The 26,596-nt window shown below is 45.7% G+C and overlaps 1 protein-coding gene across 1 annotated transcript; it reads left to right on the top strand.

Annotated features, from left to right (window-relative positions):
* The first annotated feature begins 5,602 nt into the window (after positions 1-5,602).
* Positions 5,603-17,932, top strand: Tmprss12 (transmembrane serine protease 12). Its single transcript, XM_085831604.1, has 5 exons — positions 5,603-5,818; positions 6,948-7,143; positions 10,224-10,492; positions 14,377-14,519; positions 17,417-17,932. Exons 1-5 carry the CDS (start codon positions 5,659-5,661, stop codon positions 17,666-17,668), a joined length of 1,020 nt encoding a protein of 339 aa, XP_085687730.1. The 5' UTR covers positions 5,603-5,658; the 3' UTR covers positions 17,669-17,932.
* The last annotated feature ends 8,664 nt before the right edge of the window (positions 17,933-26,596 follow it).

The following is a 26,596-nucleotide window of genomic DNA, read 5'->3' as shown; positions in this document are numbered from 1 at the left end:
CTGGGAATTGAACTCAGAACTTTTGGAAGAGCAGTCAGTGCTCTTAACTGTGAGCCCTCTCTCCAGCCCCCCAGACCAGATGTTATTTGCTTTATGTTTAATTTTTTAAACTTACCTTATCTATCTATCCATCTATTTATTTATTTAAAAACTGCAGCCGGTCAGGCAGTAACAAGAACAGGTTCAATCACAGTTCCATTTAGGCTCACATTTTGTGCACATTTGTGCTGGACAGTTTTCTGTCAACTTGACACAGGCTACAGTCATCTGAGAAGAGGGAGCCTCAAATGAGAAAATGCCTCTAAAACATCAAGCTGTAGGCAAGCCTGCAGGGCATTTTCTTAATCAGTGATTGATGGGGGAGGGCCCAGCCCACTGAGGGTGGTGACACTCGTAGGCTGGTGATCCTGGGTTCTATATTAATAAAGCAGGCTGAGCAAGCCACAAGGAACAAGCTGGTGAGCAATGCCCCTGTGATAGCCTGTGTATCAGCTCCTGCCTCCAGGTTCCTGCCTTGTGTTGAGATGCCAAAGCTTTTAAGTTCAGACTCCATTTTAGAGAACCTGACCTAAATTTGAACTCAGGTAAACTGACAGGCTGGTACTTAGCATTAGTTTCCAAGTTGCCCCTCAATAAAACCTGAGCCTAGCTCCAGTCTCTAGGCTAATCCCCAACAAAAGCAAAGTTTCCAGGTTACATCCTCAACAAGATCAGTGTCTCGAGGTTATTCCCGCAACAAACCTGCACCCCCAGGTTACAAGCCCACCCCTTGCCTAACAATGCAGAGGGGAGCAGAAGTTAAGTTTATAATATGACTCCCAACACCAGCCAATTATGTTAAAGGCCAGAGTAGCTTTCCAATTAGATGCTTGCACACGTATTCTCTGCTTGCTGCTTACTATAAAGCCTTGCCCCAGTAGACATTCGGGGCTCCACCACTACCAAAACTATTCTGCGTGACATGGGGGGTGGGGTGGGGAGCTAGCTCAAATAGAATAAAGACCCTGCTGTGACTTACATCAGATTGGTTCCTGACTGGTTTTGGGGGGATCACTAACACTTCCCTGGCACAACAGTGTGAGTTCCCGTCCGGACTTCCTTCCATGACAGACTGATGAGTTGTAAGTAAAATAAGCCTGTAACCTCTCCCTTAACCTGAAGCTGGCTGACCCAGACCTCGACTTTGCTGCCTCTAAGGAGATTACCTAAGGTGGAGCCTGCCTCCCTAGATCACTCTATAGTTCAGCCACTGTAGCTGCTACCTGCTGGGAGGCCGCCTAGCTATTCCGGAGACTACACCCTATCCTGCACATGGTCACCTGCAGCTGGGCTCCAAGGATGAATTGGCGGTAATGGGCCTCCCCCTCCTTTATACAGCGTGTCCGCCATTAAACATTTGAACCTTGAGCAGGCTAGCATGTCTTGGTTCCATTATTTCTCGACCCGCCTAGGTTCCCTCTTTTCTTTCAGCTCCAGGCTACCTCCCAGGCTCGAATCCAGACATGAGAGCCGCAGGACGGCCCCAACAATTTGGTGAACCAACGCGGGACCTGAGAATTGCAGAAGACGCTGGAAGAAACACTGCTGTTATGGAGCTCCACAGATAGAAAAGAATTAGAAAATTCGTACCAGAACACGGAGAAGCAATGGGCAAAAGGTTGCTGAGGTGTGGTACCGTCTGAGCTGGAACAGCACTGACCCGCGCTGGATCCGCTCCGCTCAAGTTCAGCAGTGATCTCAGGATCTAGGAACGTAACAGGCAGTCGGCCGCAGCTTCCTGAAGCTGCTTTTTAGGCGAGAGAAATAAAAGGGTTTGGATTGAATAATCAGGCAGATTGGCTGCAGTTGAGAACTGCATCAGGTGGGAGGAAAATTGATTTTGAAATTCTCCCAGAAGCAGAGAGAAATCTTGGAGGACGCCCTGCCTTTTTCCCTCTAGCCCTCACAGCATAAGTTCTCTGTTCCCTTTGTGTTGTCTAACGTCTAATGTCTGGTGCACCTGTCTGTTCACGTGTTCAATTCATCTGTGTTCATGTCTAGTCGTCTGAATGACTGAATGTGCTGTGTTTCATGTTGGAAAATAAAGATGGCTAAAACTTTAATCTGCCGGTTTAGCAAGAGAGAGGCCACACGCTTTAGCCAGGATCAGGCACAAAGAAGGGCCCCTGCTGGAAAAACTGTTTTTTAAGAAAGGGAGTCTGCAGCCTCATGGTTTTGGGGCGAAAAAGCTGATAGACGGTTTTTTCCTAAGAAAGTTCTCTGAAATCGTGATTATTGCGTTTAGCTAATGACAAAGTGCTTTTTATTTTATAATTATAGCTAGAAAAATTAAAACTCTCTGATTGGTCTAAGTGTAGTCACTTCATTTGTTTTTTTTTTTTTTTTTTTTTTTTTTTTTTTTTTTTTTTTACTGGTAATGTGTTCTGCATGTTCACAAGAGTATCATCAGCTAATAAGTTATTGGTTAGGATTAAATAATTGTTACATTGGTAACAGAAGGTTAGCCTTAAATTGGCAACTCAGGAGTCTTTCAAACACGTGGCATAAAGCAGGCCAAAACACTAGGCCTCTAAGGATACTTCTAACTGAGATAATATTTAATGTGATTTTTATCCTAGAAAGTAGAATTAAGATAAGATTTAAAGCAATGTCTCTTTAATGAAGCATTAAAGCTTGCACTGTCATGCATTCATAGGTATAAATTGGCAGCCAAATCTCACAATGTGGTAGTGAAGTTTTAATGTTGATTCTAAGGTGATAAATTGTTTTGAAATTGGGTTTTGCTTTCCCAAGTTAGTTTGTAGTTATAGTCGAATATTGCAAAGAAACTTAAAAGTTCTGAAATCTGTCCTCAGGGCAGAGGAACTAAACTCAGAGCAGCTTCTGCGAGGTTTGTGGAACTTTCTTTTGTCTTGCAAAGGGTGCCTAAGGAAGCTTGGGGGAGGAAGAGGAGATCCTTAACCAGGATTTTATCAGCTCAGTCAGCCATGTCAGCTGCAATACAGCAGGAGACAGAACCTAGCACTGAGCAAGCTGCCCTAGAGGTCCCTCTTCCTTCAGGGATTCTCAGAGCACTGCGCTAGCCAACTGAGAGGTTCCTGTCCTTCAGGGCTCTCCATTAGGGTAAAGCTGTGTCCTTGAATTTACCCTAGGGAAGAACTTTGGGATCAGCCAGTATGAAACAGGGCTGGAACTTATTACAGAGATTTCTGCTGGGTATAGTGTTACATGCCTTTAATCCAAACACTTGGGAAACAAAGACAGGTGACTTACATCTGTGGCCTGACAAGTTCCAGACCAGCCTGGGCTACATAGTGAGACCCTGTCTCAATAAAATAAAATAAAATAAAATTAGATTTCTAACATAAATTTAAGCATGAGAGGGCTGGAGAGATGGTTGGGTGATTAAGAGCACTTGCTGCTCTTAATCCAGGGAGTCTGGCACCCTCTTATGGCTTCTATGGCACTGCACGAACCAGGTGCACATACAGCAAGCACACCACTATGTATACACACATTAAAAATAATTTTTAAAAAACTTAAGCACAGCCGGGCAGTGGTGGCGCACGCCTTTAATCCCAGCACTTGGGAGGCAGAGGCAGGCAGATTTCTGAGTTTGTGGCCAGCCTGGTCTACAGAGTGAGTTCCAGGACAGCCAGGGCTACACAGAGAAACGCTGTCTCAAAAAACCAAAACCAAAACCAAAACCAAAAAAACCTTAAGCACAGGAGTTGGTAGAAAGGCAGAGGGAAAGAGTAGGACACAGAGAGGTTGCGATGTGGGCTTCTCAAAGATCACATGTAAATGTCTTAGCAGTGGTTAATTATCTGAACAATTGTGGTAAGTGTTTTATCTCAAAGGGTTGCCATGAAGTTCCTCCCCACTTTAATACGTGAAACTATAGGGTGGCTCCAAAGGTATTTTGGTTAGGATTCTAATCTGATAAAACAGAACTATGGCCCAGTCCTCAACGTGGCTCTGGGGGAGAAGTACTTGTCACCAAGCTTGACCGAGTTTAATCCCCAGGGCCCATATGATGAAAGCCAGCCAATTCCTGATAGCTATTGTCTGCTCTCCACACACACTCTGAGGTGTGCATATGTTCACCCAGGCACACTCACAAAATAAAATGCATTTCTTTTTCCTTTTTTCTTTCTTTCTTTCAAGCATGGGAGTGGAGAGAGGGCTCAGGAGTTAAAAGCACTGGCTGTTCTTCTAGAAGAGCTAGGTTCAGTACCCAGCACCCACATGGTGGCTCATAATCATCTCTAAGTCCAGGTCTACGTACATACACAAAAGCAAACATTCAAATACAATCAAAATAAAACTGAAAAGAAAAATAAGCTATGGGTCAGAAGAGCTGCACAAGAGGGTTAAGACATGGCTTTCCGTGTAAATGAAGTCTGTTTCGAGATTTCTAGAAACTCCAAGGTTTACAGTGAAAGGAGACTATAAACCCCATTTGCTCCATTTTGTGGACCAGGCCTTATTAAAAAAAAAAAAAAAAAAAGGCCATAAGGCACCAGCTTCAGGAATAAGTCCCAGAAACTAGGTCATATGAACAGATCATAAAATCCAGAATAAAATAAAATAGTTCGTGCCGGGCGTGGTGGCACACACCTTTAATCCCAGCACTCGGGAGGCAGAGGCAGGCGGATTTCTGAGTTCGAGGCCAGCCTGGTCTACAAAGTGAGTTCCAGGACAGCCAGAGCTACACAGAGAAACCCTGTCTCGAAAAACCAAAAAAAAAAAAAAAAAAAAAAAAAAAAAAAAAATAGTTCTAGGAACAGATTATAAAATCCAGAATAAAACTTTAGATTACCTAATTCTTCTAGAAAGTTCCTCTGGTTCCCTATAAGAGGGCCTGCGTGCCTTTGTCTGGCGTCAACATTTCAAAGAATGGTGGGGCCCTGCATGCTGGTTGCTTCTGCAGAATAAGCACTCTTCGTTTTTGCATACGATCTGAGTTTGGGGTCTTCCTTCAGCGATTTTTTGGACCCTTACAACAGCTAGGAAACAAAAAATGGCCACAGATGCTCAGGCCGTTTTTAACATTTTTGTTTGAAAGAGTCCCACATAAAGGGGATACCATTTATATGTAGGCAACCTTCACATCAAAGGTTTTTTTTTTTTTTAATCTCTCTATATCTATTTATTTGCTTGTTTGTTTTTAGAGCCGGGGGTTTCTCTGTGTAGCCCAGGCTGGCCTCAAACTCAGAGATGCCCCTGCCTCAGCCTCCTGAGTGCTGGGATTAAAGGCTTGCATGATTTTCTGTATTAAATATCTATTTATGATTGTGGGCATCCGTGGGTGAGTGTACGACGTAGGTGAGCATGCGTGGCGAGCCACGGCGCCTGTGCCCATGTGAGGACATCTTCTGCAGCAGGCGCCCTCCCTCCTTCCAGGCCCGGTGGGCAAACTTGTGAGGCCAGGGCTCCCACCTGACGCCATTGAGACCTCCCTCTCACGCCCGACTTCCTACCCTGAGGTGCTCACAGCCCTGCGTGTGGGGAGGCCTTCTCTCCCACCGGAGCCTGCGACATCCCGGAAGTCCTCTGCTGGGCGACTTCCGGCTGAGCGAAGGCGGGAAGCAGCGGAGGACCAGCAGGCACCGCGCGGGCCTTGCTGCCGCCGCCATCTTGGAGCCTGCAGCCGCCATGGCGTCAAGGGCGCTGAGCGCCGCGCTGCTGTGCCTGGGCGGCGCCCTCGCGTACTCTGAGCTGCACTTGCTGTCCCTCAGGGAGGGCCCCGGCCCGGCGCCAGGACAGGCCACTGTGCCTGGGCCGCCGGAAGCGGAGCAGCCGGTCACGAAGGGCAGTATCTGGTCATGCGCGGCCCTACAGCCCCAGCACACGGGGACCTTGCCCGCTGTCCCCACCTCAGTCACTCAGCTGTTCCTAGACCATTGGTAGCCATGTCAGTGATACCTCAAAAATGCTCCGCACTTATTTTCTAGACAGACTTATTGACGTTCATGGCTCAAAGGGCTGTTAGGCGACCTTCTCAGAATGCAGTGGAGAATAATAATAATTCAGCGGGTTAAATGGCAAGAATGATGGCTACAGCTTGCAGTTCTGGATTTAGCAATTGTAACTTTTGTTTGTTTTATGCCAGAGATTGGTGATTTATATACATTCTTCCTACACACCCTTATTATTGAGCTATATCCCAGACACATGTGGTCGCGGGAATGCACACAAGCTTTTGAGATCAGGTCTCACTATACAGTCCAGGCTGGCTTGGAATTTGTGATGTTGCTTGCTGTCTGATCCTCTTGAATGCTGGGATTTCACGTATTTATTACTAGTGAGTGGTGTTAGCACACACCTTTGATCCCAGGGCTCTGCAGCCAGAGGAAGGCAATCAAGGCCAGCCTTGTCTACAAAGTTCTGAGACAGCCAGAGAGCTACACAGAAACTCTTGTCTCGAAAACAGAAACAAAGAAACCTAGTGTATACTAGCATGCTGGCTAGATTTTAGACTTTTTTAAGTTTATTTATTTCATGTATGTGAGTACACTGTAGCTGTCTTCAGACACACCAGAAGAGGGCATCATGATGATCCCATTACAGATGGTTATGAGCCACCATGTGATTGCTGGGAATTGAACTCAGGACCTCTGGAGGAGCAGTCAGTGCTCTCACCTGCTGAGTCATCTCTCCAGCCCAGATCTTAGACGCTTAATCACTATTTCACAAAGGAAAGAACATAGGACTTAGCTAGTGAAACTTTTATATTCTTGGGCCATAGAGTTATTAATAAATTATGTTGATTTTGTGTCTTAGTAATCAAATATGGCATGTTTAAATTTCTTCGCCATTCAAAATTTCAGCTTGCCTCATCAATGTCTACATAAGAATGGAAAGGATTGTGCTAATGTATTCAGGCTAGGAAGTAACACAAAACATAGATGTTGATTCCAAATAATGTATTGCTTTGTTTTTAGATTGTGGAATAGCACCACTTAGAGGTGCAGTGGAAGGGTCTCGGATTATAGGAGGTACTCAAGCTGACACTGGTGCGTGGCCATGGCAGGTTAGCCTGCAGGTTCAAGATGGCGATATTCTTATGCATGTATGTGGTGGCGCCCTAGTGAGAGACAGGTGGGTCCTCACAGCTGCTCACTGCACAAAAGAGGCTAGGTATGTATTCATAATACAACTCTCATTTTCTTCTCTCAAGAATAGTTTGAAATGGTCCTGACTTTAGGAGATATATATATATATATATATTCTACATATATATGCATATATATTCATATTCTCTTTGTATATGTAAAAACATCCGTTGTTCATGGGTTGTGTTAAGGCAGTTCGGGGTTAATCTTTACTATTTGAGGTCTGTCAGAGACTCTTTGGCTTCATTTGCTTAGAGTCATACAATCCCACTTTCTTTTTTTTGTTGTTGTTTTTTTTTTTTTTGGTTTTTTCGGTTTTTTCGAGACAGGGTTTCTCTGTGTAGCTCTGGCTGTCCTGGAACTCACTCTGTAGACCAGGCTGGCCTCGAACTCAGAAATCCACCTGCCTCTGCCTCCCGAGTGCTGGGATTAAAGGCGTGCGCCACCAACGCCCGGCTCACAATCCCACTTTCTTTTTTTTCTTTTTTTAATTTTTTTTAAAGATTTATTTATTTATTCTATGTAAGTACACTGTAGCTGTCTTCAGACACTCCAGAAGAGGGAGTCAGATCTCATTACGGATGGTTGTGAGCCACCATGTGGTTGCTGGGATTTGAACTCAGGACCTTCAGAAGAGCAGTCGGGTGCTTTTACCTGCTGAGCCATCTCACCAGCCCACAATCCCACTTTCATGTGATTTCTGTGACCAAAACATCATTTCCAAAGCTGCCTCTGTGGCACATGGATGGAGAATTCTCAGTTTCCATCCTAGTGGTTATACAGTATAGGGCAATTATGACAGACTTTCCTAAAGTGTCTCTTTGCTTTTTCTAAAACAGTTTTTTTTTTAAAGATTTATTTATTTATTCTATGTAAGTACACTGTAGCTGTCCTCAGACACTCCAGAAGAGGGCATCAGCTTTTGTTATGGATGGTTGTGAGCCACCATGTGGTTGCTGGGATTTGAACTCGGGACCTTCAGAAGAGCAGTCGGCGCTCTTAACCACTAAGCCATCTCGCCAGCCCCCAAACAGTTTCTTTTTTATGCATGTGAGTGGTATGTATGTATGTTTGTATGTCCACCGTGTGCATCCCTGGTGCCCAGGGAAGCCAGAGAGGGCATCTGGAATTATAGATGGCTGTGAGCATCACAAGGATGCTGGAGGAGAGCCCAAGTCCTCTGCAAGAGCAGTAATGCTCTTGACACCAGCCAGCTCTCCAGCTCAGAATCATCTCTTCTAAGATGCTCGTGAGCTGGGGTAGGGGGGGATGGCAGGATGGCACTTTATTCTATATATGACTCTTTGCTAATTAACTTTCTCATCAACTTTTATGATGGATTATCAGATCGGCTCAGCCTTGCTTTTCACTTTATTTGAAAGCAACATTGTGCAGTTTGTTAATGAACCATCCTTTGGTCAAGGGTCCATCCCTGTCCCACTGAACTCCAAAGGGTTTGGATCATGTATATTAATTAAATCAGGGCACCTTGATGACAAAGTGGGTAGATCTTGTACAAGCATATAAGTATTTTCCTCTAAGCACCAATGTACACTTCTAGCAAAAGGCAGAGGATTTTTGCTATTCTGTGGTCCTGGGAGCTGAACCCAAGGCTTCACCCGTGCCAGGTAAGTATGGAGCTACTATTTTCAGCCATGCATATAACACTGAAAAGAGTGTGTGTGGAGGGATGGAGCTGACGCCCATTATCATTTCTCATTTATCTGTTTATTTTCTTTTATAACTGTGGTATAATTTCATGCCTCTGTGGGATTATCTAGATTAGGTTAGTTGAATTGGGATCCACCCTGAGGGAGGTGACTTTTCTTTCTTAGACTGAGTGAAAAGGAGAATGGAGCTAAGCGCTGGCTGGCCATCTGCCTCCCTCTGCTCCCTTCCTGACAAGCGTGTCTAGCCTCCTGAAGCTCCTGCCTCCTTGCTTTCTCTGCCGTGATGAACTACGACTGGGAACCAGAATAAAGCCTTCTCCCTTCCATTGGTTTTATTGGGGTAGTTTATCCCATCAGCGAGACAACTAGTAAAACTTTGTCTCAAAAACCAAATCAAACTGATACAAAAAAATACCAAGCCCAAAAACCGAACAACCAAACAACAACAACAACAACAAAAAACAAATCCTGTCTCATGTTAGAGTCCTATATTCACCTGTCTTCTTTTTAGTTTAATTTTTAAAAATTCTAGTGCTAAGATCCATATGTTTTATTCTAGTGTATTTCCAAAAATGAGGGGCCTGAGAGATGGCTCTGTGGTTAAAAGCGCTGGCTACTCTAACCGAGGACCAGCTTTGGATCGGCAGCTTACAGTTCCCTGAGACGCCTGCTTCAGGGCATCTCATGTCCTCGTCTGGCATTCTTGGGCATCAGGCACACACATGGTGCACAGATATAGCTGCAGACAGAACACAGACAGTTTATTTTTAAATCTTAAATTATAAAAGGAGAGGACTTATTTTCTCACATGCTAATCACATAGCTTCAAGTTTTAAACTTACATCTTTTAACAATCTTTATCAGTGTGTATTAATTAAGCATGGCATGACATTTTTATACATGTATGTAATGCATTCACTCGTGCACCCCTCTGGCTCTCTCCCATCCATGCCTCATGGGTGCTGAGCCTGCACTGTGCAGGGTTAATCTTCTCCTCCCATTATTTCAAAGCAGATTCCAGATCTATCATGTTTCCTGTCATAAAGACAACGCCTCTTATTGAAAAGAACTTTAAGTTTTTAATCCATTTGGGGTTTACTTTGGTGGTTTGTGTTATTTCAGGGATTTAACCTTTTCTTTCCAAATAGGTAGTTGTCTCAAAACCACGAATGGAGTAACTTAGCCCTCCATTCACTAGTAGTTCATGCTATCCTAGTCAGCCATGAAGTTCTCATGTGCTGGAGTCCGGTCTGAGTATCCTGCCCCATTCAGTTCTCTCCACACTGCTGCGTCATGAAGTTTGGGCTCTTATTTTTATACTCTACGTCACATGGAAATACGCTTACAACTTTGTTGTCAGGCTGATATCTAGGGGAAATGAAGGAAAATTATTTAAGTGGACCTCTGGGTAAGAAGAATATTTGCTTTCTTTCAGAGATCCTCTGAAGTGGAGAGCGGTGATGGGGACCAATGACCTCACTCGGAGCCCCTACCACAGCAGGAATATACGAATAACAGCCATCATCATCCCACCAGATTTCATTATGGAAACGTTCGTAAATGATATCGCACTGTTCCGTTTAAAGAGAGCTGTGAGGTATAATGACTATATTCAGCCCATTTGTCTACCTTTTGGTGTTTTCCAAAAACTGGACCAAAACACAGCGTGTTTTATAAGTGGCTGGGGAAGAACCAAAGAAGAAGGTAATTATAGTCTGAATCCAACTGGCATGCCTTCCTGGTTGCTGGTAGAGGGAGGGAGTCATTTACACATAAAGGTCCTTGTGTGCATCGAGCTACTAATTGATTAGTTGACTGTTGAAGGATCAGATCCAGGGCTGTGCACACACTAGGCGAGCAGTCGACCAATAGGTTTTATCCCTGACCTGTTTTATACTTTTTCTTTACTTTTACCTCTTTATTGACCCCAGAGCTAAACAACTGATTCTTATAAATCAGTTATTTTGTTATGACAAAGAACATTTTTACTTTGTATTTTCTTCCTTTTGGAGAGAGAAATTTCCTTGCACAAGCAGAAGTAGGAACCCTGGTTATACACACCAACGTACTTGAACAAATTTCACACCTGAGACTGACAATCTGGTGTCCATACAGGTCACAGCCTCCATGAGAGAATTCACACTTAAACCAGAAAGGATTCTGTCTACTTTTCTTTTCATCTATTGCCCTGTGCAGGGTCAGGCAGGATGACTGCCTGTGGTTCCTCCCTCCCACACAGGCACTAACTATGAATCCATACACCTGGCAGGGAGAATAGAAAATCCCTGGCTTTGGTAGCAGCAGCTTCTGGGCAAGTGACTCAGGTGCCTGCTCCCTCAGCATCCCTGTTGCAAATGCTGCCCCCACTGCCCCCACCGCCGCCTCCATTCTGTTTGACCATTCTTCCAGCTGGTCTAGGTGTGTGACACAGCACAGAGGCTATGGATGCCAAAAGCTGAGAGTCTAGAAACAGTGCCATACGTGTATAATCCCAGAGTGGGCCAAGAGGATCAGGAGTTCCAGGTCATCCTCAGCTATGTGTGGAATGAGCTCAAGGCCAGCCTAGGCTACCTGAAATCCTGTCTCGACTACTACCTCCCTACCCCCACTCCCCCCACACTACATCCATGCCCCTCAAAACAGAAGCAGTTAGGACTCTCTGTGATTCTGAAGCCCGGTTATTTAATACTGCACTGACCTGGTTCTTGAGGGGATCAGTTGGAAACATACTAGAGCAAGAACTAAGACTTGTTTTCCAGCCACACATGGTGGCGCACGCCTTTAATCCCAGCACTCGGGAGGCAGAGGCAGGCAGATTTCTGAGTTCGAGACCAGCGTGGTCTACAGAGTGAGTTCCAGGACAGCCAGGGCTATACAGAGAAACCCTGTCTTGAAAAACCAAACCAAACCAAACCAAACCAAACCAAACCAAACCAAACCAAACCAAAGACTTGTTTTCCATTGCATGTGGACCCAGCAAGTAGTTATGGATTTCTTTTCTAAGACAGGGTCTCCTGTAGCCTAGCCTAGCTATGTTGTCAAAGATGGCTGAGGCTAGGCATGTTGGTATACACCTTAAATCTCAGCACCTGGGAGACAGAGGCAGCTGGGTCTCAGGAGTTCAAAGAAACCACCCAAATGACATGGCTGTGAACCTGGGCAGATGTGGACCACACATCCTTTTTTTTTTTTTTTTTTTTTTTTTTTGGTTTTTCGAGACAGGGTTTCTCTGTGTAGCCCTGGCTGTCCTGGAACTCATTTTGTAGACCAGGCTGGCCTTGAACTAAGAAATCCGCCTGCCTCTGTGTCCTGAATGCGAGTGCTGGGATTAAAGGCGTGTGCCACCACCGCCCAGCCACACATCCAGTTTTTATTTGTGATTATTTAGACAGTAATGGGAGAATGTTAGGAAACACTTTGTAAATTGCTGTTTTTCTTGAGCACTTTTTAAAAATGTTTCCACTGGTTGATTGATTGATTGATTGTATAAGTGGTCTGCTGCATGTATACCCACACACCAGAAGAGAGGAACAGATGTCCTTTTCGGGCGTCTTGCCCTTATAGGGGATCCTAAGCCACAATGTGATTGCTGGGAATTGAACTCAGGACCTCTGGAAGAGCAGTCAGTGCTTTTAACCACTAAGCCATCTCTCCAGCCCTTTTCTTGAGCACTTCTGAATGAAGATAAGGAAAATAGCATCATATAGGAAAAGAGTATCACCATAGGATCTAAATCCCAGCCTTGCCATGTTCTAACTCCAAAAGCATGGATAATTGGCCAGCTCTTGAATCCCAGCACTTGAGAGGCAGAAGCACGTAGATCTGTGTGAGTTCAAGGCCAGCCTGGTCTACATAAGTGCCAGGCCAGCCAGGCTTCATAGAGAGACTGTCTCAAAATCAAACTAAGTAGCTAGTTAACTAACCAAAAGGGAGCATGGCCATCTTAATGAGTTGTTGACAGTTATTATAAAGTAACAATATAAGGACAATTACCATTTATTGTTCATGACTAGGTGTAACCCTGGTGCAGTGTGAGTCTCAAAGGACCAAGATACAGAGCAGTAGAGCAGGACACCCAATGTCCCACCCTGAGCACTGTGCACGGATGGGGGTGTGCGCTGTCCCTGTCCACACTCTGTGTGTGTGTGTGTGTGTGTAAATGTGATATATAAGTCTGCCAAAATTTAAAATGTGTGTGTGCCCTTGGATGATTCAGGGGTTAAGAGCACTTGCTGGTCTTGCAGAGGACCTGGTTCAGTTCCTAGAACACACACTGTGGCTCACAACCATCTGTAACTTGAGTTCTAGGGTCACATTGCTCTCTTCTGAACTCCACAGGCACCAAGCACACATGCATGCATGCATACATACATACATACATGCAGGCAAAACATCCATACACATAAAATACACCTTTAAAATGCATTCTCTTTAAAAGACACATCTCAGAAAATGGAGAGATGAGCTCTTGACTAGGAGAAAAGCATTTGCTCCGGAGACCCTGTGAGAGCCGTGAGCAACCTCAACAGCTGAGTGGGTTGTAAATCAACCTACCTCGCCGAAGCAGAACGCAGATGCCAACAGTAAGTCTAGGCAAGGATGTGGAGAAACCTGAATGAATAGAGTTTAGTAAAATGGCCATGAATAAGACAAACAGATACAGATCTGTTTGATTCTATGTACTAGCAAAAATTAGGGGATATAATTTTAAAAGCCAGGGGCTAGAATAGGATACTGACACATAACATTAGCCTACCTGAAATAAATGGGTCAGAAAATGCAGTACAGTCTACAGTCCCGTTTATATAATGAAAGGCCTCAGATGGGCAAACCATAGACAGAATGTACATAAGAAGCTCTGAACAGTCAGGGGCATTGGGGGAAACACCTTGATTCAATGATACAGAGAGAGCAGTCAATGGAACCGTTCACTCTGTCTTCAGGAAGGAAACTGGTTGACCCTCATTAAATGTGTATGCTCTAGTTTTTCAGAGGTCTTAATTTTTAAAAAGAAGGTCTCATGTAGCCCAGGCTGTCCTTAAACTCACTATGTAGGAGAGGATGACCTTAAATTTATGATCTACATCTCCTTCCTGTGTCCTGGGATCATAGACATGTATCACTTACCCATGGTTCATACAGCGTAGGGCCAAAACCCAGGGCTTTGTGCATGGTCAGTCGGCCAGAGCTCCACACAGCACTGGTCCCATTTTTATTTTCTGAGTCTGAGTCTCACTCTGTGGCCTAGGCTATCCTTGAACCAATAGCAATCCTCCTGCTTCAGCCTCCAGCATACTAAAATACATGTGTAGGTCAGCAGATGTGGACTACGTACCAAGGTTTTATTTTTATTTTTATTTTTTGGTTTTTTGAGACAGGGTTTCTCTGTATAGCCCTGGCTGTCCTGGAGCTCACTTTGTAGACCAGGCTGGCCTCGAACTCAGAAATCCGCCTGCCTCTGCCTCCCGAGTGCTGGGACTAAAGGCGTGCGCCACCACGCCCGGCTTCGTACCAAGGTTTTAAAGCACTGTAAAGTTGCCTGCAGTTAAGCTGTAACTTAAAGGGCTTTGTTGTTCTGCTGCTGACAGGCAATGGCACAACCATTTTACAAGAGGCGAAAGTACACTTCATCTCTCGGGAGATTTGTAACTCTGACCAGGGCTACGGTGGAATGGTTCCCAACACTTCATTCTGTGCAGGTCACGAAAATGGGACCTTTGACTCATGCAGGGTAAGACCAAAGACTTAGATGTTTTCTAAAGCTAGGAGAACCCAAAGGCCTTTGCTCTGGTAATGTTAATTATCAGGCCTAATCCAAAACTCTGTTTTTTCCTATGTCAACAATCCAGACTTTGGGTTGGATTTCCTGGCTCTTTATCCCTATCAGAATCAAATCCAGGCAATCCTTCCTCCCCTCCCTCTTCCCTTTCCCTCCTCCTCCCTCCCCCCTCAACCCCCCCCCCCCGTGTGTGTGTGTGTGTGCGTGTGTGTGTGTGGTTTTTGAGGCAGGGTTTCTCTGTGTAGCCCTGGTTGCCCTGAACTTGCTCTGTAGACCAGTCTGGCTTTCAATTCAGAGATCTTCCTGCCTCTGCCTCCCAAGTGCTGGGATTAAAGGTTTGAGCCACTACTGCCTAGCTTATAATTTTATTTTATTTTTCTGGGTGACTTGCCTAGATTTGTGTGTGTGTGTGTGTGTGTGTGGTGCCTGAGGAGGCCAGAAGAGGGTGTCAAATCCCCTGGAACTGGAGTTACAGATGGTTGTGAACAAGCTGCCTTGTGGGTGCTGGGAACTGAACCCTGGTCTTCTGGAAGGACATCCAGTGCTCTTAACTCCTGAGCCACCTCTCCAGTCTCCTTTGTCTCACCTTTTTTTGTCACCCAGAGCCATAATGCAGTGTGTAACACAGTGGAGGTTTTAAAGTTGAGCCATCACCTCAAGTTTACTTTCAGTACATTTTTTGGTCACCACTAAAAGAAATCTAAGAGTAGGGTGTCAGGGCTGGAGACATGGCTCCTTTAGTGCTAGCCATGCAAGCATGGGGATGTGAGCACAGATACAGCAGGACAGGAATAGCAGAGCAAGGCCCACACCTCTAATCCCAAGGCCAATGTAGGAGATGGGAAGCAGAGAGATGGGAATCCCAGCAGCCTGCAGGCCTTGTAGGCAGCAGTAAAACAAGAGAGAGACCCTGCCTCGGGACAGAAGCCTGACAGCTGAGGCTGTCCCCTGACTGCTACTCATTTGCCATGACATTTATGACATGTGAAGATACTGGACATCATCCTGTGGCCTCCATAGGATATGTGCACACACACACCCAAAGGGAGATCATGCCTCACTCTCTCACCCCTCTCTACACTTAGGCAGATACTAACCTGCCGGACTCCCCATCCTCAGCATTTCTGGAAATATCAACATGGGGTCTTTCATGACTGCCTCATTCATTCTGTCTGGGGTTGCCCAGACTGGAGAGTGCAGTAGTCCTGAGCGGTCACTAAAGGAGGAGGGATTATTCTGTCTCACAACTGGGGGGACAGAGACTGCCTGTCATGTGCCCGCCCTCCCTCCGGAAACAGAGGCCACTGCTGCTTACAGCAAACTCACCTTCTCCTTTGTGTACAGTTGAGGCAGCAAGCACTCTCATCCCAGATTCTGAATACCCAGCTCTACACATGTGCTTTACATGTGTGCTTTATGCCCCCCAACCCCACCCCTGTTCCATCTACTGTGTTTTGTTGCTGCTGCTGCTGCTGTTGTGACCGGCCATTGTTGCTTTGTGCTGGGGAGCAATGCCAGGGCCTTGTGCATGTTAGCAATGTTTTGCCACTGACCTCATTTGTTATTTGCTTGTTGCTTGAGACAAGGTCTCACTGTGTAGTCCATGCTGGCCCGAACTCAGAGCTCTGCTGCATCTGCCTCCAAGTGCTGGGGTTCAAGGCATGAACCCTACACCCAGCTATTTGTTTTTGTACAGAGTATTATTTGGACCTTAAGTTTCCAGTTTTTATGAAATCCAATTTCCTTCTGGCCTTATCTCGTATGACTCTTTCTCTCTCCATGTGGGAAACTGGAACTTTCAGTTCTAAGTGTACACTGTTCCACCAAGCATCGCACCATGCCATGTCAGCCCCCTCATGTTGACTCTGTATGCCTGTTGCTGCTTCCAAGCTCACTGCCCTGCACTGCACATAGGTGCTCTGCACTCCACACAAGTGCCCTAACTTCTCTTCCTGTGCGTATGTCTCCTGTGGTCTCTTCCTTAAAAATCTTTATGCCTGAAACAGTTTAACATTTGGCTTAAATGAATTGCATCCCTGAGAAAACAAAACCATCAAAAACAATTACTTCAATAACCATTGAGTGCCTGCCCAGTGACACTCAGAACCGGTCCTTAACCTCCAGACATGGAAAGAATGACGTGGGCCTCCTTGTGGCTCTGAGGGCAGGAGCAGCACTCATGAGCAGCACTTTTGGGTCCTGTAGAAACCGTGGGAAGCTGGTTACTTAGAACACTGTTGACAGCCTCCCCTACCTCACACCTGCCTGCATCAGCCAATCTCAACACCTGAGGACAAGGCGAGGGAGCAAAGGGTGGGCACATAGACTGAAGCACTTTCACATCTGAACAGAGCCTTTTCCACACGATGCTAAAGCAAAGGAAACACGCTAATGGTCAGTTGTTTTATTTTTTTTTTTTTTCTATTCCTACATTATGTTTCTCCTGAGAACTGTGTTGTGAGATCCAAACAATTTCATTTATAGTATATTCCAGTTTGCAGCCATGCAGATGAATTGATCCCCCAGCTGTATCTGAGCAGATGACACACCTGTATAAGTTGGAATATTAGGCTGAAAATATTGTCCTGATTTCCCAAATGTTATATTAACATGTTAAGGGGGCATCTTAGTAATGTGTGTGGCCTGGAGCCATCCCAGCAAAACACCAGGTCCCTGTGCCCCTTCCCCGTGCTTCATCCTGATTGTAAGTGTAGAGAGATAACCTGTGCTGTCCTTGGAGGCATACCTGCCGAGAAGGGATATTCACAGAGCAGGTGTCCGCTTGGCCCGGTTGTCTCGGCTCTGTGATTGCATAAGAAAGAACCAGAGTCTGTTGGGGCCTCTGGCAGGGTGACAGCGGGGGACCAGTAATGTGCTACCTACCGGAACACAGCAGATACTTCGTCATGGGAATCACCAGTTATGGCCACGGCTGTGGGCGGAGACATTTCCCCGGCATCTACAGCAACCCGAACTTCTTCCAGGAGTGGATGACACATTATTTATCACAGGGAAACATCAACCGCCTGTTTAATATGGACATAGTACTTGGCCAGGTCCTCACAGCCCTAGGTTCTGTCCTCCTACTAGGAGTAACATAAGGAACCTTTGGGGCAGAGGGTCACCCCGCCCCTGCTGCGTCTACAACAGAACATGTGTGCATGGCTCACTTTAGTGCGTCCATGTCAACACTGGGTTGTTTTTGTTTTTGTTTTTTTAACAAAAAGGATTGTGACAAGTACATAGTTGTGACTTTTGGCACCAAACCCCATGTTTTCTCACTAGACTCTGATTCATAATGCCATATTTGGAATACTTTGCTAGGGTTTGTATAAAATATTCATTTACTATGTACTTTATGTGTATAAAGGCCAATAAACAGTTTATAATTTAATTGAAAACGTTTTTTAATGATTTGTTTACTTTTATTTTATGTGATTTGGTGGTTTTCCTGCGTGTGTCTGTGTGAGGGCGTTGGATCTCCTGAAGCTGGAGTTACAGATGGTCGTGAGCTCCCACGAAGGTGCTGGGAATTGAACCCGGGTCCTCTGGGAGAGCACCCAGTGCTCTCAACTGCTGAGCCAGCTCTCCAGCCTCAAGTGATTTTGTTTTTGTTTTTGTTTTTTGCTAAACTAATTAAAAGATGTTTTATGTTGGATTTTTATTTTACTTCCTTATTAATTTAGATGTGGCAGCAGAAGGGTCATAGTCGCTTGGCTCCACTGTTTCTGAGCCTGGGCTGAGACCCTAATACGATGCTAGAAAGAGGAGGTAAGCAAAGCCACTCCCTCATGTTGGGCCAGGATAGAGATGGGGCTGAAGCAATGTGTTCATGAAATATACACATCTGAAAATCATTCTCATATGTATGATTCTGAGATGAGGGTTCACTATGTAGTCTCAAGTTTAAGATTCTCCTGCCTCAGCCTTCTGAGTGCAAGTAGCCCAGATATGAGCTACTGTTTGTGGTTACATATTTATAGAGTACATCAGAATAGAAGAATTTCCACAGTGCTACTGAAGACGGCTTTCATGAAATCTTGTCTTTCCCCTTAGTTATTTTATTCAGAAAACTTTTTCCCCCAACTATACAATTGTTGGAAGAAAGTATAATTACCCATCTATACTTTACTTTTATCCTTCCAAACAAACATCATGTTCTTATATTCTCCTTGTACATGTGTGTGCATACATACACCCTCACACACATGCACTCGCGTGTGCACATGCACATAGACTATTTAAACAAATGACTAAACATTTCGCAAACTTGAGTGAAATGTCTGTCCAGATTTAGGAAGCCCATGGGTCCCTAAAAAGTTGAACCCAAAGGGCACCAGGACATATTATAATTAACTTGACTAAAATTAAAGACAAAGAGCCGGGCGGTGGTGGTGCACACCTTTGATCCCAGCACTTGGGAGGCAGAGGCAGGAGGATTTCTGAGTTCAAAAAAAAAAAAAAAAAGGACAAAAAATTTCAAAACTACAAGGGAAAAAAGTCTCTCTTTAGACTCTCAGCAGGTTTCTCAGCAGCCATCTTGTAGGGGAAGAAAGGAAGAACGGAACATCTTGAAAATCTTGAAAGAAAAAAACCAAACAAGAACAAGAACAAAAACACAGAGCACCGGAGTGCCGGTCAGTGGGAAACTGCTTATTCAGCACACATGGCCCTGGGTCCAGCCTCCACCACCCAAGAGGAGGAGAGGGGAAAGGAGGGGGAAGAGAAGAAGGTGGGGGGAAAGAAGGAGAAAGAAAAGAAAAGAAAAGAAAAGAAAAGAAAAGAAAAGGAAAGAAAAGAGAAGAAAAGAAAAGAAAAGAAAAGAGAAAAAAAATTAAAACAAGCTACAACCTTTCCAAATAAACACAAACTGGGTGAGATGACCACCATCCTGCTATAAGCAATCAAGCTTAGCAAAGACTACTTACTGTTACCACAAAGCGCGTGGATGCATATAAACTTACTGGAAAAGGCAAGTTCATAGACAAAACTTGGAATCCTGTCATTTCTCATCAGTCACACATGAATCAACTCCAATTGGTATAAAATTGCTGCAGCTGGGTGTGGTGGCCCAAAAGGCCCCCAAGAAATAAAAAAATAAAAAAATAAACCTATCTGGCTATATAGCAAAACCCTATCTCAAACATAAACAAATGGACTCGGAGTAATTACCTACAATAACTGTTGGACCTGAAAGGCAGTCTGTGTTCTGGTCCACGGAGGCTTACTCCGGAGATCCAGTAGAAAATTCTACAAGGGACGGAACCGTAAGCTACGCCCCCAGACACAGGCACCTGACCCCATGAGCCCTCAACTCCCATCATCCTGTGGCCATCAATCACGTAAGCAATGTACCAAGCTCCTGGTATTCTGGCTGGACTCCACCCACCCCCCCACCCAGGTAGCCCAGCCCACTATAAAAGGGGCTGCTTGGCCCCTCCTCTCTCTCTTGCTTTCTCTCTCTTGCTCCCTTCCCCCCACCTTCTCTCTTCTCTTGTGTTCTCTCTTCCCCTTCCCTCTCCCCTCTCTCCACCTGGCTATGGTCACCTCTGCTTCTTTATTCTCCTCTCTCTCTCTCTCTCTCTCTGCTTTTCTACAATAAAGCTCTAAAACCATGGTCCATCTCTACTCATTAAAACCGGCTGGGCTGGAACAATGGAATAGGCCTTTCCCTAAAGAGCCTTGTCTAATCTCCCACAGGAAGGCCTCCCAACGTTTCCAGGCACCAGACTGGACCAAGGACTCTCACCCGCGGGGGGGGGGGGGGGGGGGGGGAGGGGGGACCACCCAGCACCTTTCCCTCCTGCCCCTTCTTCCTTCAGCCCAGGGCTGACCAAGCCGCCCCCAGGGCCCCCAGCTCATTCTCAGCTCTTCTGCAACTACAGCGGTGTCTGGGATGTCTGGGATTGAGAAACTTTCATCTTTGGCCTCCGTGAGGCCCAGGGACCCGGGACTGTTCCCCACCCCCACAGACTGGGGTTCCATGGCTTCCCACAGCCAGACACCTACCCGGCTGCAGGGTAGTCTCCGTCTGCCCAGTGTCTCAGAGCTCTGGTGGGTCTCTCCCATTCACGCCAGGTGCCCAACAAATAATGTATTATGATGTGTTGTCATTGTTGAAGCTGGTCCTTACGTGGCTCTTGCTGGCCTTGAACTCCTGATCCTCCTACCCCAGCCTTCCAATTGTTGGGCTTATTAGATGTGAGCCAGCACACCAGGCATCATCTTAATATCCTAACATGCAAGTAGAGGCCTCAGAGAGTAAATGTATAGAGGTGTTTGAGTACAGAATTGTTGTTATGCTTCATGTATGTGCACGTCATGGTATGACGAATACAACTTTTAGAGTGGAGAGCCAGTGAGATAGCTCAGCAGGTGCTTGAAGCCACGACCATGACAACCTGATCATGATCCCCGGGACCCACGTAGTAAAGGAGACAAGTGACTCCCACAGTTGTCCTCTGACCTCTACACATGTACCCTGGCATGTATGCCTGTGTTCTACACACACACGCACACACACACACACACACATACACAATCTTCAAGAACTTAAAATAGTGAAAAGAGTTTGACAGAGGAGTTGATGCCCCCTTCTTCTGGCCTCTTTGGGTACATGCACCCATATGTGCATATGCACACACATGTGCCCTTGTGCACACACACTATTTTAAAAATATACTTAAAAATAGTTAAATAAGGGCTAGAGAGATGTCTCAGCAGTTAAGAACACCTGACTGTTCTTCCAGAGGTTCTGAGTTCAATTCCTAGCAACCACATGGTGGCTCACAACCATCTGTAATAGGATCCAATGCCATCTTCTAGTGTCTGAAGACAGCGACAGTGTACTCACACAAAATAAATAAAATAAACCATTAAAAAATCATTTAAAAATAGTTAAATAAGAAATACTTAAGTAAATAAAAATAAAAAGTTAAAAACTTAAAAGGGGGTAGAGGTTGGAAAGATGGCTCGGCTGCTAAAGGCTAGACTCACAACCAAAAAAGAAGAGAGAAAAAGAAAGAACCCTGTCTTGAGACAGGCCTGGGAAGAGAGTTCAGTTGGCAATGTGCTGGCCTTGTAAACTTGAGGACCCGAGTTTAACCTCCAAAATCACATTAAAACAATACTAATATAAGAATCTGGGTGTGGGTGTACTTGTCACAACCATGGCTCAAGATGGTGGGCACAGGCAGATCTCTGGTGTATCCTTGGTGTTCACTAGCAACAACCCTGGCTTACTTCATTTTCAGTAAAAACTAAACAGAAACAGAAACAATAACAGAAACATGCCTTTGCATTAAGGCCTTTGTACAGCCCTGGGTCTCATAGTTCTACTTTTTCATTGGCTTCTTAAGATTTAGCCACCAGCCAGGTGTGGTGGCACACCCCTTTAAGTCCAGCCCTACACACACACACACACACACACACACACAGACCACATCCACACACACAGTCTCTCTTAGTTTGCCTCCCCCCAAACCCTCAAAAAAGACTTAGTCACCGACATCTCCAGCTCTTCCTGTGGTTTTCTCTTACCAGGTTATATGGTGGTTTCAGTGAGAACAGCCCCCACAGGCGCCATTTATTTGAAACTTTGGTCCTCATTGGTGGAACTGTTTGGGAAGGATTAGGAGGTGTGGCCTTGCTGGAAGAGGCATGCCACTGGGGGTGGGTTTTGAGGTTTTAACATCCCACCTCTTTACCAGTCAGCTCTCTTACTTTTATCCTCCCTCTCCTCTCCTCCTCCTCCCTCCCTCCCCCCTGAGCTTGTGGGTGAGATGTGAGTGAGCTCTTAGCTCCTGCTCCAGCTCCATGTCTGTCTCCTCCCTCCATCTCCCTGCTGTGAGGATGGGCTCACCCTCCACAACTGTAAATAAATTCTTCTGTGAGCTGCCCTGGTCAAGGTGTCTCAGCACAGCAACGAAACATAACGAAGACTGCTTATCATCCTTTTCTAGACACCCCCAGAGCCATCTTCAAAAAAGTGGGAAAGGAAGAAAACAAAACAAAACCCAGTTCCCTTAGCAACCCTTTGAGAGGTGGATTCTAGTTCACCAGAACCACATGAAGGACTTATTCTAAGACACTGAAGTGTGGCTCTCCTCGGACCTGTCTTGTTCTTTCCTGAGCCTTTTAAAATGAATAACCCCTTCTCCACATCCACCCCTTGCTAAATCTATGTAAAATTCCTTATCTCAGTTGAGAGAGTGCTTGCCTAGCATACACAAAACCCGGCTTTGATACCCACTCCCATAATCCCAGCACTCCGGAGGTGGAGGCAGGGAGACTGGAAGTCTAAGCTCATCCCTAGTTACAAAGCTTGAGGTTAGCCTGGGCTAGGAGAGACCACATCTCATAAACAAAACAATACAATTAGGGGTGTGACAGCAAGACAGCTTAGCAGGTAAAGGCACTTGGCACCCAGTCCTGACAACCTGACTTAGAGCCCAGAGAATGGACTCTCACAAGTCATCCCCTGACCTTCACACATGTGCCCTGTGTCTTAGGCATTCGAATACTTGGTCCTGTCTTACTTAATCAGGGTTTCTATTCCTACACAAACATCAGGACCAAGAAGCAAGTTGGGGAGGAAAAGGTTTATTCGGCTTACACTTCCACATTGCTGTACATCACCAAAGGAAGTCAGGACTGGAACTCAAGCAGGTCAGGAAGCAGGAGCTGATGCAGAGGCCATGGAGGGATGTTACTTATTGGCTTGCTTCCCCTGGCTTGCTCAGCCTGCTCTCTTACAGAACCCAAGACTACCAGCCCAGGGATGGCACCACCCACAATGGGCCCTCCAACCATTGATCACTAATTGAGAAAATGCCTTACAGCTAGATCTTATGGAGGCATTTTATCAAGGGAGGCTCCTTTCTCGGTGATAACTTCAGCTTGTGTCAAGTTGACACACAAAACCAGTCAGTACAGTCTACATCTGGTGTCTGCTTAGGGAGGATAACAAGGTGTGGCCCTATGACTGCTCGGTGACACATATCCTTAACCTCAGCACTCAGGAGCAGAAGTAGACAGATGTCTTGTCAGTTCCAGGACAGCTGGATCTGCTGGATTCTAGGACAGCCAGGGCTATATGTCTTTGCTGAAGGCAGTGTGACACTGGAGGTGGGCTCGGAAGTCCCTCCGTCCCCCTGCTTGCCGTCTGAGGTGTGAGTTCTCAACTGCTCCTGCTGCCATGACACCTTCACTCTCACCAGGCCGTTGCTCAGCCGTCATGGACTTACCCCACTGGGAACTGTACACCCAATTCAATGCTCTTTTGTCATAAGTGGCCTGGCTCATGGTGCTTTATCACAACAATAGAAAAGTAGCTAATGTAATTGTATATGTGGGCATGCACATATTCCCACGCACAAACACATACACATGCACACACATGTATACAATATGTGCACATGCACACACATGTATACACATGAGCACACACGAATGCACAGACATGCACATACACATGCACACTCATACGTCCCCCCACTCCCAGGCACAGACACAGAGGCACATACACATAGTAGTAGAAAAGAGTTCTTTTGTTGTTGTTTGAGATAGGGTCTCACTATGTAACCCTGGCTGGCATAGAACTCACTGTATGAAACAGACTGACCTTGAATTCAAGATGCCCCTGCCCCTGTCCCTGCCCTGTCGGGCTTGTAGGCAGTGCCGCCAGGCCCAGCCTCCTAATAGCTTAATTTTTTCATAGCTCCAAACTGGAAATAACCCAGTCACATATCAGCAAGTGATAAGAAAAACCGATGGGTGAGACAAGCAGAGACGCAGTAAAATGGCCCCTGATCTGTCGACTGCTTAAAAACGAATGTGGGGCAGGGCAGTGAAAATGAAGCCAGAGGGCTCAGTGGGTACCTGCCCCTAGCCTTGCACCCCATGACCTGAGTGACACAACTTACCATAAATGTTACCACTGTCTAAGTTCTCTTCTGTATTCGCGCTATGGAAGCCTCCTCTCTTCTCCAAGGCAAATGTGCTGAGTCAGAGTCAGGTGGGGAAGTCACTACTGTATGATCTACATATGTGAAATTAGTTGAGAAAAAAAATGAGCCACAGTTGCTCTGGGAGGAGGGAGGAAGGAGGAAGGAGGAGGGAGAGCAAGAAAGAGCAAAAGGACACTCAGAGAGTGACATACTGTGTTCCTGCTGACATAGCTTCACGGGATGCATCCACACCTCAAATGTTAACTATACACACAAAACAGGTAAACTTTAGGTCAACTTCTACTCTCAAAGATCTCCTTAAAAAATGGATCTAGTAGGGGCTGGAGAGGCCGTTCAGAGGTTAAGGGCATTTGCTGCTCTTGCCAAGGGCTCACAGCTGCCTGGAACTCTAGTCCTAGGAGACCTGATGCCCTTGTCTGGCTCTGCAGGCACCAGGCACACACGTGGTGCACACACATAGAGAAAACACCCAAACAAGTAAGACTAAAAAAAATAATAGGGCTGGTGAGATGGCTCAGTGGGTAAGAGCACCCGACTGCTCTTCCAAAGGTCTGGAGTTCAAATCCCAGCAACCACATGGTGGCTCACAACCATCTGTAACAAGATCTGACTCCCTCTTCTGGAGTGTCTGAAGATAGCTACAGTGTACTTACATATAATAAATAAATAAATCTTTAAAAAAAAATAATAATAATCAGGAGGTAGGCACAGTAGCATACTCCTTTAATCCCAGCAACTTGGGAGGCAGAGAGAGGTGGATCTCTGTAAGTTCGAGGCCAGCCTGGTAGTTCCAGGATTCTTAGGGCTACAGAGTGAGACTCTGTCACAAAAATACCAAAAAAAAAAAAAACAAAAAAACAAAAAAACAAAAAAACAAATAAAAAACCAACAATAGCTGGCTCCCATTCACACAGCCGTTCTGGTTCATTGCACTCCACAGAGACAGCCAGGGTGGGGGTGGGAGGTAAGAGCTGGTCGGGCACTGGGTGACCCTGTGCCTCACGGAGGAAAATCCTCTGAGCACAGCCAAAGAAGTCAAGAGGCAAAATGTCCCTCATACGCATCTTTGTGCAAACTTGCTGGAACTTGGAGAAGGGGCGGCACCTGGATGTTTGTGCCAATGCCTCAGCTCCACAGTGTTCTCTAAGAACTCAGAGAGGCGGGGACCATGTCTGCTGAAGAGGAGGAGAAATCTGAAGGCATGGTAAAGGCGGACAAGACTCATTATGAAAGAGAAATGAACGCCTACATGGCCACAAAGAGGAGACCAAAAAGAAGTTCAAGGAGCCAACGCACCCAAGCGGCTTCCTTCTGCCCACTTCTTGTTCTGTTCCGAGTCCCGCCCCCAAAGCAAAGATGGTCCTGGCTTATCCCCTGCTGATGCTGAAGAAACGGGGAGAGGTGGCGAGGTGTGGAGCAGCATCGCACACGCAGCCCAGTGGGAAGGGGGCTGCGGAGCTGAAGGGAAAACGCTGCAGTAAAGTGGGGGTGGTCACGGCTGAAAGGAACAAGAGAAAGGGGAGAGGAAGATGAGGAGGAGGATGAAGAGGGTGAGGAAGAAGCCGAGAACAGGAGGCCAAGGCTGATGATGTGGTGAGGATGAAGTTGGTTCTAGCACAGTTTTTTTCCTTGTCTATAAAGTATTTAAGTCTCCTATACACAACTAACCCCTTTTAAAGAAAAAATTGCAATGTAAGGCCATGGATTTTTTTTTTTAACTATAAAACGTCTTTTTTTGTGTGTAATTAACTACACTACCAAAAGTGTCTTCAAACAGCCCTGTCCTGGTGGTATTTCAACAGCCACTAACTTCGCCTGGTGCAGTCTGGGGGTTGTAAATTGATGTGGAAATTTAAAGCAGTTGTGGTTTTTCTTTTGTTTGTTTTTGGTTTTTTTAAAAAAAAGATTTACTTATTTATTATATGTAAGTACACTGTAGCTGTCTTCAGACATACCAGAAGAGGGAGTCAGATCTCATTATGGATGGTTGTGAGCCACCATGTGGTTTCTGGGAATTGAACTCAGGACCTTCAGAAGAGCAGTCAGCGCTCTTAACCGCTG

The sequence above is a fragment of the Mus caroli genome, unplaced genomic scaffold (assembly GCF_978045245.1).
Source record: "Mus caroli unplaced genomic scaffold, Mus_caroli_1 scaffold_16, whole genome shotgun sequence".
NCBI classification, from domain to species: Eukaryota; Metazoa; Chordata; class Mammalia; order Rodentia; family Muridae; genus Mus; species Mus caroli.
This window is presented reverse-complemented; position numbering and strand designations above follow the sequence as displayed.

Bases quoted from the DNA above. Each gene is read 5' to 3' on its own strand.
- Tmprss12 (XM_085831604.1), top strand. From the start codon at position 5,659: ATGGCGTCAAGGGCGCTGAGCGCCGCGCTGCTGTGCCTGGGCGGCGCC. The intron at 10,493-14,376 runs GTAATTATAGTC...TGCTGCTGACAG, and splicing joins GGGAAGAACCAAAGAAGAAG to GCAATGGCACAACCATTTTA. The intron at 14,520-17,416 runs GTAAGACCAAAG...GGCCTCTGGCAG, and splicing joins GGACCTTTGACTCATGCAGG to GGTGACAGCGGGGGACCAGT.